The sequence below is a fragment of the Elephas maximus genome, chromosome 16 (assembly GCF_024166365.1).
Source record: "Elephas maximus indicus isolate mEleMax1 chromosome 16, mEleMax1 primary haplotype, whole genome shotgun sequence".
NCBI classification, from domain to species: Eukaryota; Metazoa; Chordata; class Mammalia; order Proboscidea; family Elephantidae; genus Elephas; species Elephas maximus.
Window position 1 is genome coordinate 9061920 of NC_064834.1, and position 14095 is coordinate 9076014.

At 48.7% G+C, this 14095-nt stretch overlaps 1 protein-coding gene across 4 annotated transcripts in view; it reads left to right on the forward strand.

Annotated features, from left to right (window-relative positions):
- POLR3A (RNA polymerase III subunit A) overlaps positions 1-14095 on the forward strand; it is a 70203-nt gene that overhangs the window by 41396 nt on the left and 14712 nt on the right. For all 4 annotated transcript variants that reach the window (XM_049855765.1, XM_049855766.1, XM_049855767.1 and 1 more), the window contains 8 exons: positions 1306-1443; positions 3647-3817; positions 4761-4874; positions 8748-8834; positions 8914-8996; positions 9571-9741; positions 11098-11191; positions 11382-11474. In XM_049855765.1, coding sequence (XP_049711722.1) covers positions 1306-1443; positions 3647-3817; positions 4761-4874; positions 8748-8834; positions 8914-8996; positions 9571-9741; positions 11098-11191; positions 11382-11474 — 951 coding nt within the window. The remainder of the gene's footprint in view (positions 1-1305; positions 1444-3646; positions 3818-4760; positions 4875-8747; positions 8835-8913; positions 8997-9570; positions 9742-11097; positions 11192-11381; positions 11475-14095) is intronic.

The following is a 14095-nucleotide window of genomic DNA, read 5'->3' on the forward strand; positions in this document are numbered from 1 at the left end:
TGTTTTTTGGGCACTTACAATAGAAGTATGAAGATTTTAAAACAGTGATAGTATGAAGCCCACTGAAGTGACCAGAAAATTCCAGGTTCTCTCTAGAACTCTCAAGCTCAATTTTTCATTAACTTCTCGGTTCCACTGGCCCTGGTGGTTTGGGCTCCAGTGTGAGCAGGGTGAGAGAGAGGAAGACGTGCTCCTGTTTTCCCAGATATCAGGGACAGACAGGCCTTAAATCTGTGGTTAGGAGCTCGGGGTAGATTTGGCCACTCAGTAAATTTTGGGTCTGGAGTCAGCTGTTGCCTTTAGAGCATAGAGGCCCCAGCTGCTCCTGGCCCTGGAACTACAGCCTTTCTTGTCTAGTGCCGTGTGGGAGACGGGACTGCCCAAGGTCAAGTTCCCCAGGGGCCAGCAGCCAGGTGGTCAGTGGAGGGGGACCTAGCAGGGCTTGTGATGAGGCCTCTCTCAGGCTAAGACCCCTAAGGCAGCCTGGCCAGCTTAGAGGGGTGGCAAGGACCTCCATACTCCCAGTCCCTGATCCAGTGCTAGACTCTGGGACAGCCGTGCCGACCTGGAAATGGCTCTGTGGACACCAGCAGCCCCTTAGTGAGAGAGGGAAGTCAAGGGCTGGCCTGGTCATCTAGGTCATCCCCTACGGAGCACAGACCAGGTCAAAGGCCACTTCGCATGGTTAGATTGACAAATACACAGACATACAGTTTTACTGAGATACATGTCACATACCCTGAAATCCTCCTGTCTGGAGCGTCCAGAGAGGGCTGCACAATCTGGACATGCTGAGTCAGTCCAGTGACTCCCAGTGTATCTAGAGGTGTGCGGTCATGACCACAGTTTCCTTTGAGAACATTTTCAGTACCCCAAATGAAATCCCACACACGCGAGCCAGGCGTGGTTAAATTGTGGAAGTAGGCAGGTCACCGATCCACAGGAAGCAGCTTATTTCCCAGGAGCCAGCTGCCTCAGCACTGTCCGCTCTGAAGTGCTTGACTGCCTCCACTTGCTGCCCTAGGGGAGCAGCCGGGCTCAGCTTCCCTGTCCCAGGCCCTCGCTTGACCAGGTACGAGCTCCAGCCCTGGCTGGGCCCTCACCCTTCTTTGTCTCTGGTGAGGATGGTTTGTGCCAAATGATTTCGCCTTTAGGAGAGGGCGTATAAAGCCTGCCATTTCACAAGTGTGTGTAAGCCAGGTATTTATAACCTGAAGATGGGGCGTTTTCTGATTGGAATGGATTTTGGAATTGTGGCCCTCGAACTGTTTTTGCTTGATTTTCTTTTTTCCTACCTCTCTTTAGCTCCCAGCTGCCAAAGGCTTTGTGGCCAATAGCTTTTATTCCGGTTTGACACCAACCGAGTTTTTCTTCCACACCATGGCTGGCCGGGAAGGCCTGGTCGACACAGCCGTGAAGACAGCTGAGACAGGGTACATGCAGGTAACTTGAGAAATGCAGGGCACCAGCAGTGGAGCAGCCCCAGGGTCTGTGGGTTTTCACTGTTGAATGTTTACATATTTTGTGCGTGAAATACAATTTATCTGATCTTGATATTTAGGAGAAAATTTGGAAGTGTAGGTGCCCTGGGAATAGTTAATAGATTCCAAATCCCCCTGTACACCTCAAGTGCTTAAGACAAGGCAGGCATCACCAGAGCTCCAGTAGGGAGAACGTGGACTCGAAGTAGGTCCTGAGACATGTCATTTACCCCCACTGAGCCTCTGTCTCCTAATACCTGGAAATGGGTGTGATAACTCACACCTCCTGGTATTGAGAGCACTCAGGGAAAGCATTCTGCAGCTAGCTTGTGTAATTCATTAAAAATCTTTCCTGTTTTCATAAAAAGACCAGATTTAATGGTCTGACTGAGACTAAAGGGACCCCAGAGGTCATGGTCCCCAGACTCTGTGTTAGCCCGAGACAGGAACCATTCCCAAAGCCAACTCTTCAGACAGGGATTGGACTGGACTGTAAGGCAGAAAATGATACTGGTGAGGAGTGAGCTTCTTGGCTCAGGTGGACACAGGAGACTGTGGGCAGCTCCTGTCTGGAGGGGAGATGGAAAGGCAGAGGGGACAGGAGCTGGTTGAATGGACACAGGAAATACAGGTTGGAGAGAAGGGGTGTGCTATCTCATTAGGGGGAGAGCAGCTAGGAGTATTAAAAAAAAATAGCAAGGCGTATATAAGAAAAAGTTTCCGTTGACTCCACTCAACCTGTTCCAGGGCCTGCAGGGTGGCTTGGACAGTGAGACGGAAGACTTTTTCTCCACTATGTGTATTGTTCCAGACATAGGTATGGGGTACAGGGTTAACCTAGAGGGTTCCTTGGCTGTGCTCCTCAAACTTTGCCACAAAAGTAGCCCTAGTGGCAGAAAAACCAAAAAAAAAAAAAGGAATGTAAAAATACAGCCTACTGTGTTCTGCCATCAGACCATGAGCAAAAGACTTCTTTTTAGTCTCCGATTATATTTTCTACTCTCTACTCCATCATTTAACTGTGTTTGTTTTTGTTTTGTTTTTTTTTAACGTTTTAATGTTTGTAGCTACTTACACCACCAGATAAAGTCAGTACTCCAGGGGCCCGGGCCGTGAACAATGCTGCGGCTTTGTGTCCCCTCTGCTCCCACTATGTATCCCAGTTTGAGAGGGAAGCTGGAACCAGGACAGATAAACCAGAGAGGAGCGAAGGAGTGGGCTGGAACCAACAAGGGTGATGAGGGCAAAAGTGGACTCCATTCCGTAGAAGCCGATATCCGTAACCCTTCTGCCTTCATGAATCGTTATCTGAGACTCCTTTTAATCATCTTGTGATGAGAAATTACCCTTCCGTTTTAGAGTCTGCTGCTTTTGTCAGAAACCCAACAGCCTGCGAAATGTTTTTTGCACTTCTGCCGTAAAACGTTTTGGCTCTGTTCTTTGTCCTCACCTTTTTGAAGCAGAGAGTCTGACTCTCCCAGCAGTGTGATCTAGAACAGATGAGTTCTGGCATGAGGCGTTTTTATTTTGAGGTTTGCCTGAAGGAAGACCTCTTTGTCTTCAATTCTCCGAACCACCATCACGTCGCCGGCTGGCGCCACCTCGCCGGCTGGCGCCACCTCGCCGGCTGGCGTGTCCTGCTGGTAGAAGGTTTTCCCTGGGCAAGTTTCAGAGGCGGCTGCCTGCTGGGTCGTAACAGTGCTGCCCTGTTCTCTCTTCTGTCCCCTGTCCCGGAAGAGGGCCTGCTCCTGATCCTCTGTAATATGTATTGAAGTCCCCAAGAGTCCCGGCTTAAGATACATTTAAAAATGCAAAGCTGTTGCATTAATTTATACTTGAGGGAAGAGGAGAAGGAGGGCAAAACAGCTCAGGAGAAGTTAGTGTTTTGGAGTGATGGGGTTTAAATTCCATGTATTCTAGGCTACAGTGCACTGCGGTGCTGGGGGCGGGAGCATAACTCAGCCCACCACATGGACTAGTGGGACAGTCTTGGCTGTGGTGGTCATGTGGCGGGGGCCTATTTTACGGGCGTTCTAATACAGCGTTTTTACGTGATCAAAGTGTTTGTGACCTTGAAACTTTGAATTACGAGTCTCGTCTTCTGCATGTGCAGCTAGTCTTTAAAAGCAGCTGAGCTGTCGTTTCCTCGCCTTCTTTTCCCTTAGAGGCGGCTTGTAAAATCCCTCGAAGATCTCTGCTCACAGTATGATCTGACTGTCCGCAGCTCTACTGGAGATATTATCCAGTTCATTTATGGGGGAGACGGCTTAGACCCTGCAGCTATGGAGGGAAAAGATGAACCCTTAGAGTTTAAAAGGGTTCTGGACAACATCAAAGTAAGACTGAGCATTATATATGGGAGTAAGTGTTTTCCAGAAGGGTTCTTTAGAATGAGGTACCATTGGGGATACCACAGACAGTGCTTCAGCCGTGTCTACCCCTCCCCTGGGTTAGTGTTTTCCTCTTTTTTTACCCTCCATAATTTTCCCAAATGTTAAGGGGTAAAAAATGTTTTGGAGGCTCCCCCTCCCCTGGGTTAGTGTTTTCCTCTTTTTTTACCCTCCATAATTTTCCCAAATGTTAAGGGGTAAAAAATGTTTTGGATTAAAAGCCTGGTATTGGTAGTAAGAGGGCTGGGCTTCTCTGTGTGCAGTCAGGGTATGTAGGAGAGGCCAGTTGTCGAAGTCACGGATGTCGAAAAGCTAGCACATTTTATATATGATAACTGGGAACGTAATTCGCAACAACCTTTTTGGAGGGTAGTTTGACAGTATTCAACTGCATTTTAGGTGTGTGTGCCTTTTGACCCTGCAGTTCCACTTAGAGAATTATGCCCGACAGAAATAACCTAAATGTGCTCAGAACGTTTCTCGCAGCAGTTAGAGTGGAGGTAACCTGTCGGTAGACTAGGATAGAGCCGTTAACCGGGGGGAGTGATCCCATGAGCCTGGGGGAGAGGATGTTTTCATTCTTGAAATATTCAGGTCATTTTTTTAAACAACAAATTGTATTTTTAATGCACATCTGGGGATGGAGTGGGGGTGGGAGTAAGGGAGCAATATTCCCTGAACAGTCCAAAGTCTCAGCTGATTCTGTTTGCGCGTTCGTGTTAAAGGTAGAGTCTAAACTTTGTTTTGAAAGGAAAAAAAAAATCACCTCATGCTGAAAGTTTTCTCTGGGTAATTTTGTAAGGTCACTTTGTCTCGTGTAAATTCTTTTCTTGAGTACCACCCCCTGCCCCGTAGCCCCCGCACATTAACTTTCTGTTTGATACTCGAGGCGGTCTTCCCATGTCCCAGTGAGCCTGCCCTCAGTAGGAACGAGCTGACCCTGACCATGGAGTCCATCATGCAGAAGAGCGAGTTCTGCTGCTGCCAGGACAGCTTCCTCCAGGTGAGCACTGCTGGGGCCGGGCCCCGCCTGGCTTCACTGTCCCCGTAAGCTGGGGTTTTCATGTCATAGTCTTCCTTTGCTAAAAGAAATTCACTGGCCTCAGCAAAGTCTCACCAGCCAACGTGAAAAATTTATCTCCTGTCCGTCTTAGTTTATATCTTTCATGCAAGTGTTTCTCTATTGAAAAAACAAGCTTTAGAGAACTGATTTTGTTTTTTAAATCTAATCCCTATCACCAACCGTCCGCCCACTTTTTTTCTTATCCTGTAGGTCAACTCGTCCCTCGGTCATTCTGTATCCAGTTTTGTTTTAAGTAGTGTGGATTTAATACCACTTTTCTCTAAACATGTTATGGATCAGAAATCCACTTAGCCAGCCCTCCTTACTCTTCCAGAGGCTGTTTCCTTGAGGTATCGCCCTCAGGTTTTTTGGGTTGTTTGTTTAATGGTATTGACCTGCCCCAACAGCTCCTTCATGTTTATTATCACGGTTCTGATCAAAGTAAAGGGATACAGAGATCAGTAAATGGTTTCTTTGAGTACCGACTGCTGATTCAGGTGCCGCCCAAGATCTGCAGGCAAAGTGCAAATGTATCCCTTCCAGGACTTCAAAACTGAAAACAGTAAAATGAAGCTTAACTAAGAGTGTTTTCGTTAGGAAGCTCTTCACTGCTTCTATCCGTGTGTTGAAGTGTGAAAGTTGAAAAGGAACTTCTTCCATCAGGAACATGGCTAGGTTGTGAGTGAGTGCTTTGTTTCCATTTTTTCCCCAGAGGCTTTAGTCTTCTCTTTTTTTAATTAACAGATTAGAATTGTAATTTGGTTTTCCTACATGATTATATTTATTTATTTTCTGTTTATCCTCCAAGAACTTAACTGAGGCAGGTTGTGAGAAGTATGGCAAGGTAGCGGGATCCGCGTGCCCATGAGCTCTGAGCGCGAAGGGTGCACCTCTAGCGATTTGCCAGCGTTGGAGGAGGCGACAGATTGCCGTCCTCGTTCTGGCAAGCACGGCTTGTCTGCTCACGCTTTGGACTGCTGCTTTTTGCCTTTGGTGAGGTTTGAGGGTGATCTCTTGGCCTGCAGTGTCCGTTTATTCAGTGAGCTCATCTGGCACTCACCGAATGTCCCACTCGGTCAGATCCTGGGACACAGGGAACTAAACGTGGCCTCACCCTGCAGTCGCTCACAATCTGCTGAACCCTGCTTTGCCCAGAAGCTCCAGAACCCCCGCCCAGACCAGATTTGTCCGAGGCGGTAAAATGTTCTCCTACCAGAGCTGAAGTGACATAGGCAGCTCCTAAGTGGCGTCGTGCCCTGGGCCTGCCAGAACCAGATGCCCATGCTCAGAGACAGGCTGGGGAGCCAATGTGGGACTTTAACCCTGGCTGCTCGTGTGATAACGGCGAGCCAGTCACCACACTTGAGTCCCTTGAGTTTGCATGGGCTGGTGCAGCTGAATTCCTAGCAGTGTGTTTGAGTTTTCATTTCTGCAAAGTGAGCTTTTTGTTTTTTAAACCTAACTTCCAGAATATCTGACCTAACTTTTTTGAAAGGAAAGTCATTCTTTTCTGCAGAGCCGCTGGAAGTGTGTCTGTTTGGGTGGCCACTGAAAGATCTCATCGTTTCTGAGGCCTGACTGGGGCATGTTATTACATGTGTGCTTTCTTTTTACCCCTTACGTGTGCATAGTTTGTCCCTGAGGAAAACCCCCTGGGTTTGCCTGGCGTAGGCTTGCACTCCTGGTTCCCTGTGCGCGCACATGAGCCTTCAACCCCCATGATCAAACAGCTACATCTGGGCCAAGTGGGCCTGTCAGGAACTTACACTAAAGGACATGTCCACAGCCAGCCGAGTAGGCAGGGCGAATAAGTCATGAATGTGAGTGAGATTGTTTACCTGGAATGCTCCAGGGGAAGAATCAGTGGCCTCTGAACAGCCCCACCCATCAAGGCCGAGCCTGCAGGAGAGATCGTGCCACTGCCCTCTCCCACTTTATCTGAGAACTTACACCTCTGGTTTGCAGTTCCTGACTGCAGCTGAAGAGGTGGCATCAGACTTGTGACTGACAAGTGAGCCTGGAGAGCTTCTCTTTAGAAAGAGCCTCTGGGGAATGTTGAAGTTCTTGCAAATTAACGAAAGTCCTTTTCTGCTATAGATGTGTGTGGAGGGATGACTGAGTGGGACGACAGTCCGCCATGTGTCTCCACCCTTTCGCAGTGGGTGGAAGGAGAATTGGCCAATAAGGGTAGGCATGAGAAAGCCTTGCCCATGAACAAGGGACAGCCAGGACCCTTTGACAGTCCCTTGGACACTTTGGCTCCTAGGAAACAGTGGGCCAGGACAACATCACAGAAACCCCTGCCCCAGAGCAGAGCTGGAGAAAGCACATGATGTCACAGAGACTCGTAGCCTTGGGCAAGATCCAATGCCCGCCTCTCTAGAGCGGTGGCCTAGCTCCATGCCGCCTCCCCAGGAGGGCTTGCTGGGCTGGGCAGCAGCAAGGATGGATGTGGCGTGTAAGCCATAGATTGTGTGGACGCAGGATGCTAAAGCTGTTTAAACATAAGAGCCTGAAGGTTTTGTGTTTTGCTTTCAGAAAAGGTAGTAACTAGAAATTGTTACGTAGTCTGCAGGAGGCTAAAGAGATTTCATTTTACAAGATTGGGGTGGAACTAGGCAAGTATCCTAGTAAATGCTGTACTCTCTGTGGGTATCTTTTAGGATTTTGTTTTTGCAAAAGTGGGTTTCTGGTGAGGCCTGCTTTAATATACCTGTCTCAGGCTTAGACATCTCAGCTGTGTGATAGACCAAGTGGATTTTGGGCAGGGTGTGCTGAGCCCACCTCAGGAACAAGGAGTTGAGAAGCACGACCTCGGGCTGCTTCTCAGCCACCACAATACACAGTCCACCCTCCCACCGGGCTCACTGTCTGTCTCCATCCAGGTGTGCGGGTCTGTCCTCAGGCAGCCACACTGAGCATCTGCACTCCTGGGGTTGGCCAGAGTGCCATTCAAGCTCACTGTGACCATTCTTCATCCAAAATTATTGAGGGACGTGATATTTCAGGGACAGCTGCTGAAGACAAGTGGTCTGGCCACTCTTGCCAGTATTCTCTGTGGATAGCCAGTGGCTGGCTCCTCAGGACCATGCTGTATCAGCCTCCCAGGGTTCCTGTTACTGCTCAGTGTGGCTCCGTAGGCTTGCCCTGGGACATGCTGTAAGAAACACCCATCACACTTAGCGTTTGACCCACCGCGAGCGTGGTGTTGGTAAATATAGCTCGTTAAGTCACACCCCACCCCCTCTGTGAGTGCTCCCCAAGGAAGTTACTGTCTCATCCTGGTACTAGGAAGGGTCGGGAGGCTCCTGGAGCGTTGGTCAGTGTTTATTTCACAGACACTGTAAACTGTGAGTGCTGGAAAACCTGGAGTTGGAGCTGTAGTCTCTAGCCTGTGCTGCGTAGACGTTTCACCTTCCTCTCATTCCGTTTTGTCATCCTTCCTGGTGTGTGGATGCGTGTGGTGTATTCCTCGGAAAAACACTTCGTGGTAGAACCAGTATCTAGATCGCATCCTTTTAGGACTACAGCTAAGTATGATGGATTCATCAGATATTACTAAAGTTTGTGAATGTGGAGCCTTGGCGGCACAGTGGTTAGGAGCTCGGCTGCTGACCAAAAGATCGGCAGTTTGAATCTACCAGCCGCTCCTTGGAAACCCCGTGGGGCAGCTCCACCCTGTCCTGTAGGGTCACTATAAGTCGAAATCGATTTGATGGCAGTGGGTTTGATTTTTGGCTTTTTATGAACTGAATCATGTCATCCCTATTACTGAGAAATGTAAAACTGGTATTTGCCGTGTGTTTTTTTCAGGAAATAAAAAAATTCGTAAAGGGGGTTTCTGAGAAGATCAAGAAAACCAGAGATAAATATGGCATCAACGATAACGGCACGACAGAGGTAACACCTTCCCAGATGCGGTAGGTGTGGGGGTGTCTGAAGAGGCCACCATCCCTAACCTGCACTTCTGTTCCTTCAGCCCCGCGTGTTGTACCAGTTGGACCGGATCACCCCCACCCAGATAGAAAAGTTTCTGGAGACCTGTAGAGACAAGTACATGAGGTAGAGGTGCTAATTATCTTAGTGGGGGGCAGTCACCTAGGTCTCTCACGTCCTCCGACACGTGTCCCCGCACCAGCGTTGCTTGGTGACTGCCAGCAGAGAGACCTGTGCTTGACCAGGGTCTGTCAGCCAGTCTGGGACCCCCAATAGGTCTCTAGACGGGGTGTTCCTAGCTGTGGAAATAACTACAAAGAGATTTCTGAGTGTCGTCCTCCCTCAGAGAAAGTGCCACAGTGCCTGTCAGGTGGCAGCTGCTTTGTCCACCTTTAGTGCCATTTGTTAGCTGAGCTCAAAGATCTTCACCAGCCACATGCTGTGGGCCCTGTCACCACATGCCGACTGCAGCCTGCCACACATCAGTCGCCAGACCCCGCTCTGAACAGTCACGTTCCCCTTTCTTCACATGTTCCTCATCGGTGCCCAGGCTCTTCCTCCGTCACAAGCAGCCTGGCTTGTTGCCAACTCCTTGATCCTAACACGTTTTCTGTGGAAAAGCCATCATCAGAAGCCTCGCCCAGCAGTTTGTGGACTTGCTTGGTCACGTTGTGTTTCCATCCCTACCTTTCCTCCTTAGGGCCCAGATGGAGCCCGGCTCTGCGGTGGGCGCCCTCTGTGCCCAGAGCATTGGTGAGCCAGGCACCCAGATGACCCTGAAGACTTTCCACTTCGCAGGTGTGGCCTCCATGAACATCACCCTGGGCGTGCCCCGCATCAAAGAGATCATCAATGCCTCCAAGGCCATCAGGTGCCCAGCTCTACCGCTCTGTTGCTTGAGAAAGTGATCCTGTGGTCACATGCAGACGTGTAATACTCTAATGGGACAATGTCTCGAGCTCCGGGTGGTGTGTTTGTTGTGTTAATCATATTTTGATTATATTTGGTTAGTCATATTTGGTTAGCCACTCACAAAGCAATGGTTTTGTGATGACAAGTCGTAAGAGAGAAAACAAAACAGAAAAACAGCCATGACTCGGAAAATGAGAGCAATGTGTCAGTACAGCTTTCACCCCTTTGATGTCATTACTCCCAGCTTAAATGGGCCTCACTGATGTGTCTGTCACTTGGCTGTATCCTGTGAGCCCCTGGTGATTCCATGATTGGGTTTGTGAGTGACCTGAGACTAGAAGAAATAGAAATAAAGTACAGTGCACTGGATGACAAGGTCAGGATTCACCTGTGATCTGAATCTGACAGTAAATAGCATTAAGGGACAGCTGCGTTTGGTCCTGCCCAGCAACTGCAGGTGTCCAGGATGGTAGGGCTCTGCCCACCACCTCTGGGAGTTCAGACGGCAGGTGTCCAGGATGGTAGGGCTCTGCCCGCCACCTCTGGGAGTTCAGACGGCAGGTGTCCAGGATGGTAGGGCTCTGCCCGCCACCTCTGGGAGTTCAGACGGCAGGTGTCCAGGATGGTAGGGCTCTGCCCGCCACCTCTGGGAGTTCAGACGGCAGGTGTCCAGGATGGTAGGGCTCTGCCCGCCACCTCTGGGAGTTCAGACGGCAGGCCGGTGAGGACAGAAGCTGGTCGCTAGTGGTTGGAGGAACTGGAGGTGTCCCTGGAGAGGAGATAATGGGGGACAGGGAGAGAGGTGGAGGAAGTTGTAACATACAGCGAGTCAGCTGACTCAAGAAATAGAACTAAAATAACGGCTTATGAGGACAAAAAAAAACAAACCCGCTGCCATCGAGCCAGCTCTGACTCATAGCAGCCCTACAGGACAGAGTAGAACTGCTCCGCAGAGTCTCCAAGGAGCAGCTGGTGAATTCGAACTGCCGACCTTTAGTTAGCAGCTGAGCACGTAACCATCATGATACCCGGGCCCCATTAGGGTGAAAGAAGAGATATGTTCACTTTGTGAGGAAGGATTTTCTGAAAGCCATCTCATTCAGTGTTGGAGTGAGCCACCTCAGAGCGCCAAAAATAGCAGGTCTGAATGAGAGTGTGAAGTGCAGCCCCTAGTAGCATGCCTGCCACACAGCAAATCCTTAAAAAATTGCAGTCGATACTATCATTATGGTTCTGGACAGTGTTCGGTTTGGGCCAGGCGGTGGGCTTCAGGCTGGCTCCCTCCCGGGCTGTAACCCTTTTCCTGTCCTTCTAGCACTCCGATCATCACGGCTCAGCTGGACAAAGATGACGATGCTGATTACGCTCGCCTTGTGAAAGGGAGAATTGAGAAAACCCTCCTGGGAGAGGTAAACAAGAATCCCTTTGATAACAAGAAACCAGAACAAGAGTTTTGCGAGGAAGTCAGCCAGCCAGTTGCAGCTGATTTACCCATCAGTCCTGTCCACTCTCTTCTGTGCCCTTAAAAGAGAGCAAGCAGGGACCACTCTTAGCCAAGGGGGACTGGCCGATTAACCTTCTGATCTTTCAACACTGCAGATCTCAGAGTACATTGAAGAAGTGTTTCTCCCTGATGATTGTTTTATTCTCGTCAAGCTCTCCCTGGAACGGATTAGACTTCTGAGACTGGAAGTGAGTTACATTAAATTAAATGGGTGCAGGAAGTCATTCTCGCTTCATCCCAAGATAGGTGCTGACAAACTAGGGCCAGAGCTGAGCTAGATGCAGGGTGTACTGCAGAGGCTTCTGTTGGGTGATTCTGTTGTACCTTCACATTCTCTCTTTCTAAACCTGCCCCTGACACGGGTGTTGCCGTCTAAAGACACCCAGGAACTTAGTAGAAATTTTATGCAGGCCACAGTATCAGTGCACTGTGACACGGTGCCATAATCATCGGTCTCCTCGTGCATCCTCTCAGGGCCTGGACGGCCCACAGGGCAGGGCTGTGTCAGACTCATCTGTGGGTCCCCAGCACCTAGCACAGCGTCTTGCTGGCTCAGAAAGTGTATTTGGATGGGTGGGTTATCTTGGCTTGTTACATAGGTTTTTGCAGGAAGGAAATAGTTAAAAGATTATCAGCTGTTCTCAGACAGGTACCTGTCTCCTTCTTCTCCTTCTCTCAGGCAGTTGTGAGCTGATGTCACTCAGCCCCAACTAATGACCCTTTGCAAAACGAGTGAAACACTGTCCAGTCCTGTGCCATCCCCGTGATCGGTTGTGGATCAGATCCCTGTGCTCCACAGGGTTTTCATTGGCTGGTTTTGGGAGTTAGATTGCTAGGCCTTTTTCCTACTCTCAGTCTCGATTCTCTGCGGAAACATTCTCAGCATCATAGCAACATGCAGACCACCACTGACAGACAGGTGGTGGCCACACACGAGGAGCCTTGGCATGAATAAAACCCGGGTCTCCTGCGTGGATGGTGAGCGGTCTGCCACTGAACCACTGCTGTACTGCCTGTAAAACACATTGCCAGCCCATTCTCTCAAGTACCACATTCATTGGTTGTCGGTGTGACAGCTGATGGTGAAATTTAGCAGCCAGTTACCCATCTTGGAGGCCTTTCTTGCCTCTGGCCTTGTGGCTTTTTAAACAGAAAAGGTGGGTTTTATGCAAGAAGGTAGCACATGAACCGCAGCAGTAAGGTCGGATGAAGGGGTCTTAGCTAGCCAGTGCTGCTATGACAAATACTGCAAGTGGATGGCCTTAACAAACAGAAATTTGTTTTCTCACAGTTTAGGAGGCTGTAAGTCCAAACTTTCTCTCTCTGTCAGCTCTGGGGGAAGGTCCTTGTCTTTTTTCAGCTTCTGTTTCTTGGTTCCTTGGAGGTCTCGTGATGTGGCATCCATCTTCCCCCAACTCTGCTTGCTTGCTTGCACAATTTGCTTTTTTTGTATCTCAAAAGAGGTTGACTTAAAACATGTCTTACACAAATACTGCCTCATTAACACAACAAAGAACTTACTCTCAAATGGGATTATAACCGCAGGTAATAGGTGTAAGGATTTACAACATATATATATTTTTTTTTTAATTGTGCTTTAGGTGAAAGTTTACAGTTCAAGTTAGTTTCTCATACAAAACTTTATACACACATTGTTATGTGACCCTAGTTGCTCTCTCTCTAATGTAGCAGCATACTCCTGCTTTCTACCCTGGATTTCCCGTGTCCATTAAGCCAGCTCCTATCCCTTTCTGCCTTCTCATCTTGCCTCCAGACAGGAGCTGCCAATTTAGTCTCATGCATCTACTTAAACTAAGAAGCACACTCTTCAGGAGTATCATTTTATGTCCTATAGCCCAGTCTAATCTTTGACGAGTTGGCTTCGGGAATGGTTTTAGTTCTGGGTTAACAGAGAGGCCAGGAACCTTGTCTTCTGGGGTCCCTCTAGTCTCAGTCAGACCATCAAGTCTGGTCTTTTTATGTGAATTTGAGTTCTGTACCCCACTTTTCTCCTGCTCCGTCAGGGACTCTGTTGTGTTCCCTGTCAGGGCAGTCATTGGTGGTCGTTGGGCACCATCTAGTTCTTCTGGTCTCAGGCTGATGGAGCCTCTGGTTTATGTGGCCCTTTCTGTCTCTTGGACTCATATTTTCCTTGTGTCTTTGGTGTTCTTCATTCTCCTTTGCTCCAGGTGGGTTGGGACCAATTGATGCATCTTAGATGGCCGCTTGCTAGTGTTTAAGACCCCGGACACCACTCAAGTGGGATGCAGAATGTTTTCTTAATACACTTCCTTATGCCATTTGACCTAAATGTCCCCTGAAACCATGGTCCCTAGACCCCCGCCCTGCTACTCTGTCCCTCAAAGTGTTTGGTTGTATTCAGGAAACTTCTCAGCTTTTGCAGTAGTCAGGTTATGCTGACTTCTCCTATATTGCGTGTTGTCCTTCCCTTCACCGAAGATAATTCTTGTCTACTATCTAGTTAATGAATTTACCTCTCCTTACCTCCCCAGTCTCGTAACCATCAAAGAAGATTTTCTTCTGTGTTTAAACCTTTTCTTGAGTTCTTATAATATTGGTCTCGTACAATATTTGTCCTCTTGCGACTGGCAAATTTCACTCAGCATAACGCAGACCATATTCACTCGTGTTGTGAGATGTTTCTTGGAATCATCATTGTTATCATTGCGTAGTATTCCATTATGTGAATATACCATAATTTGTTTATCCACTCATCCATTGATGGACACATAGGTTGATTCCATCTTTTTGCTATTGTGAACAGTGCTGCAGTGAACATGGGTGTGCG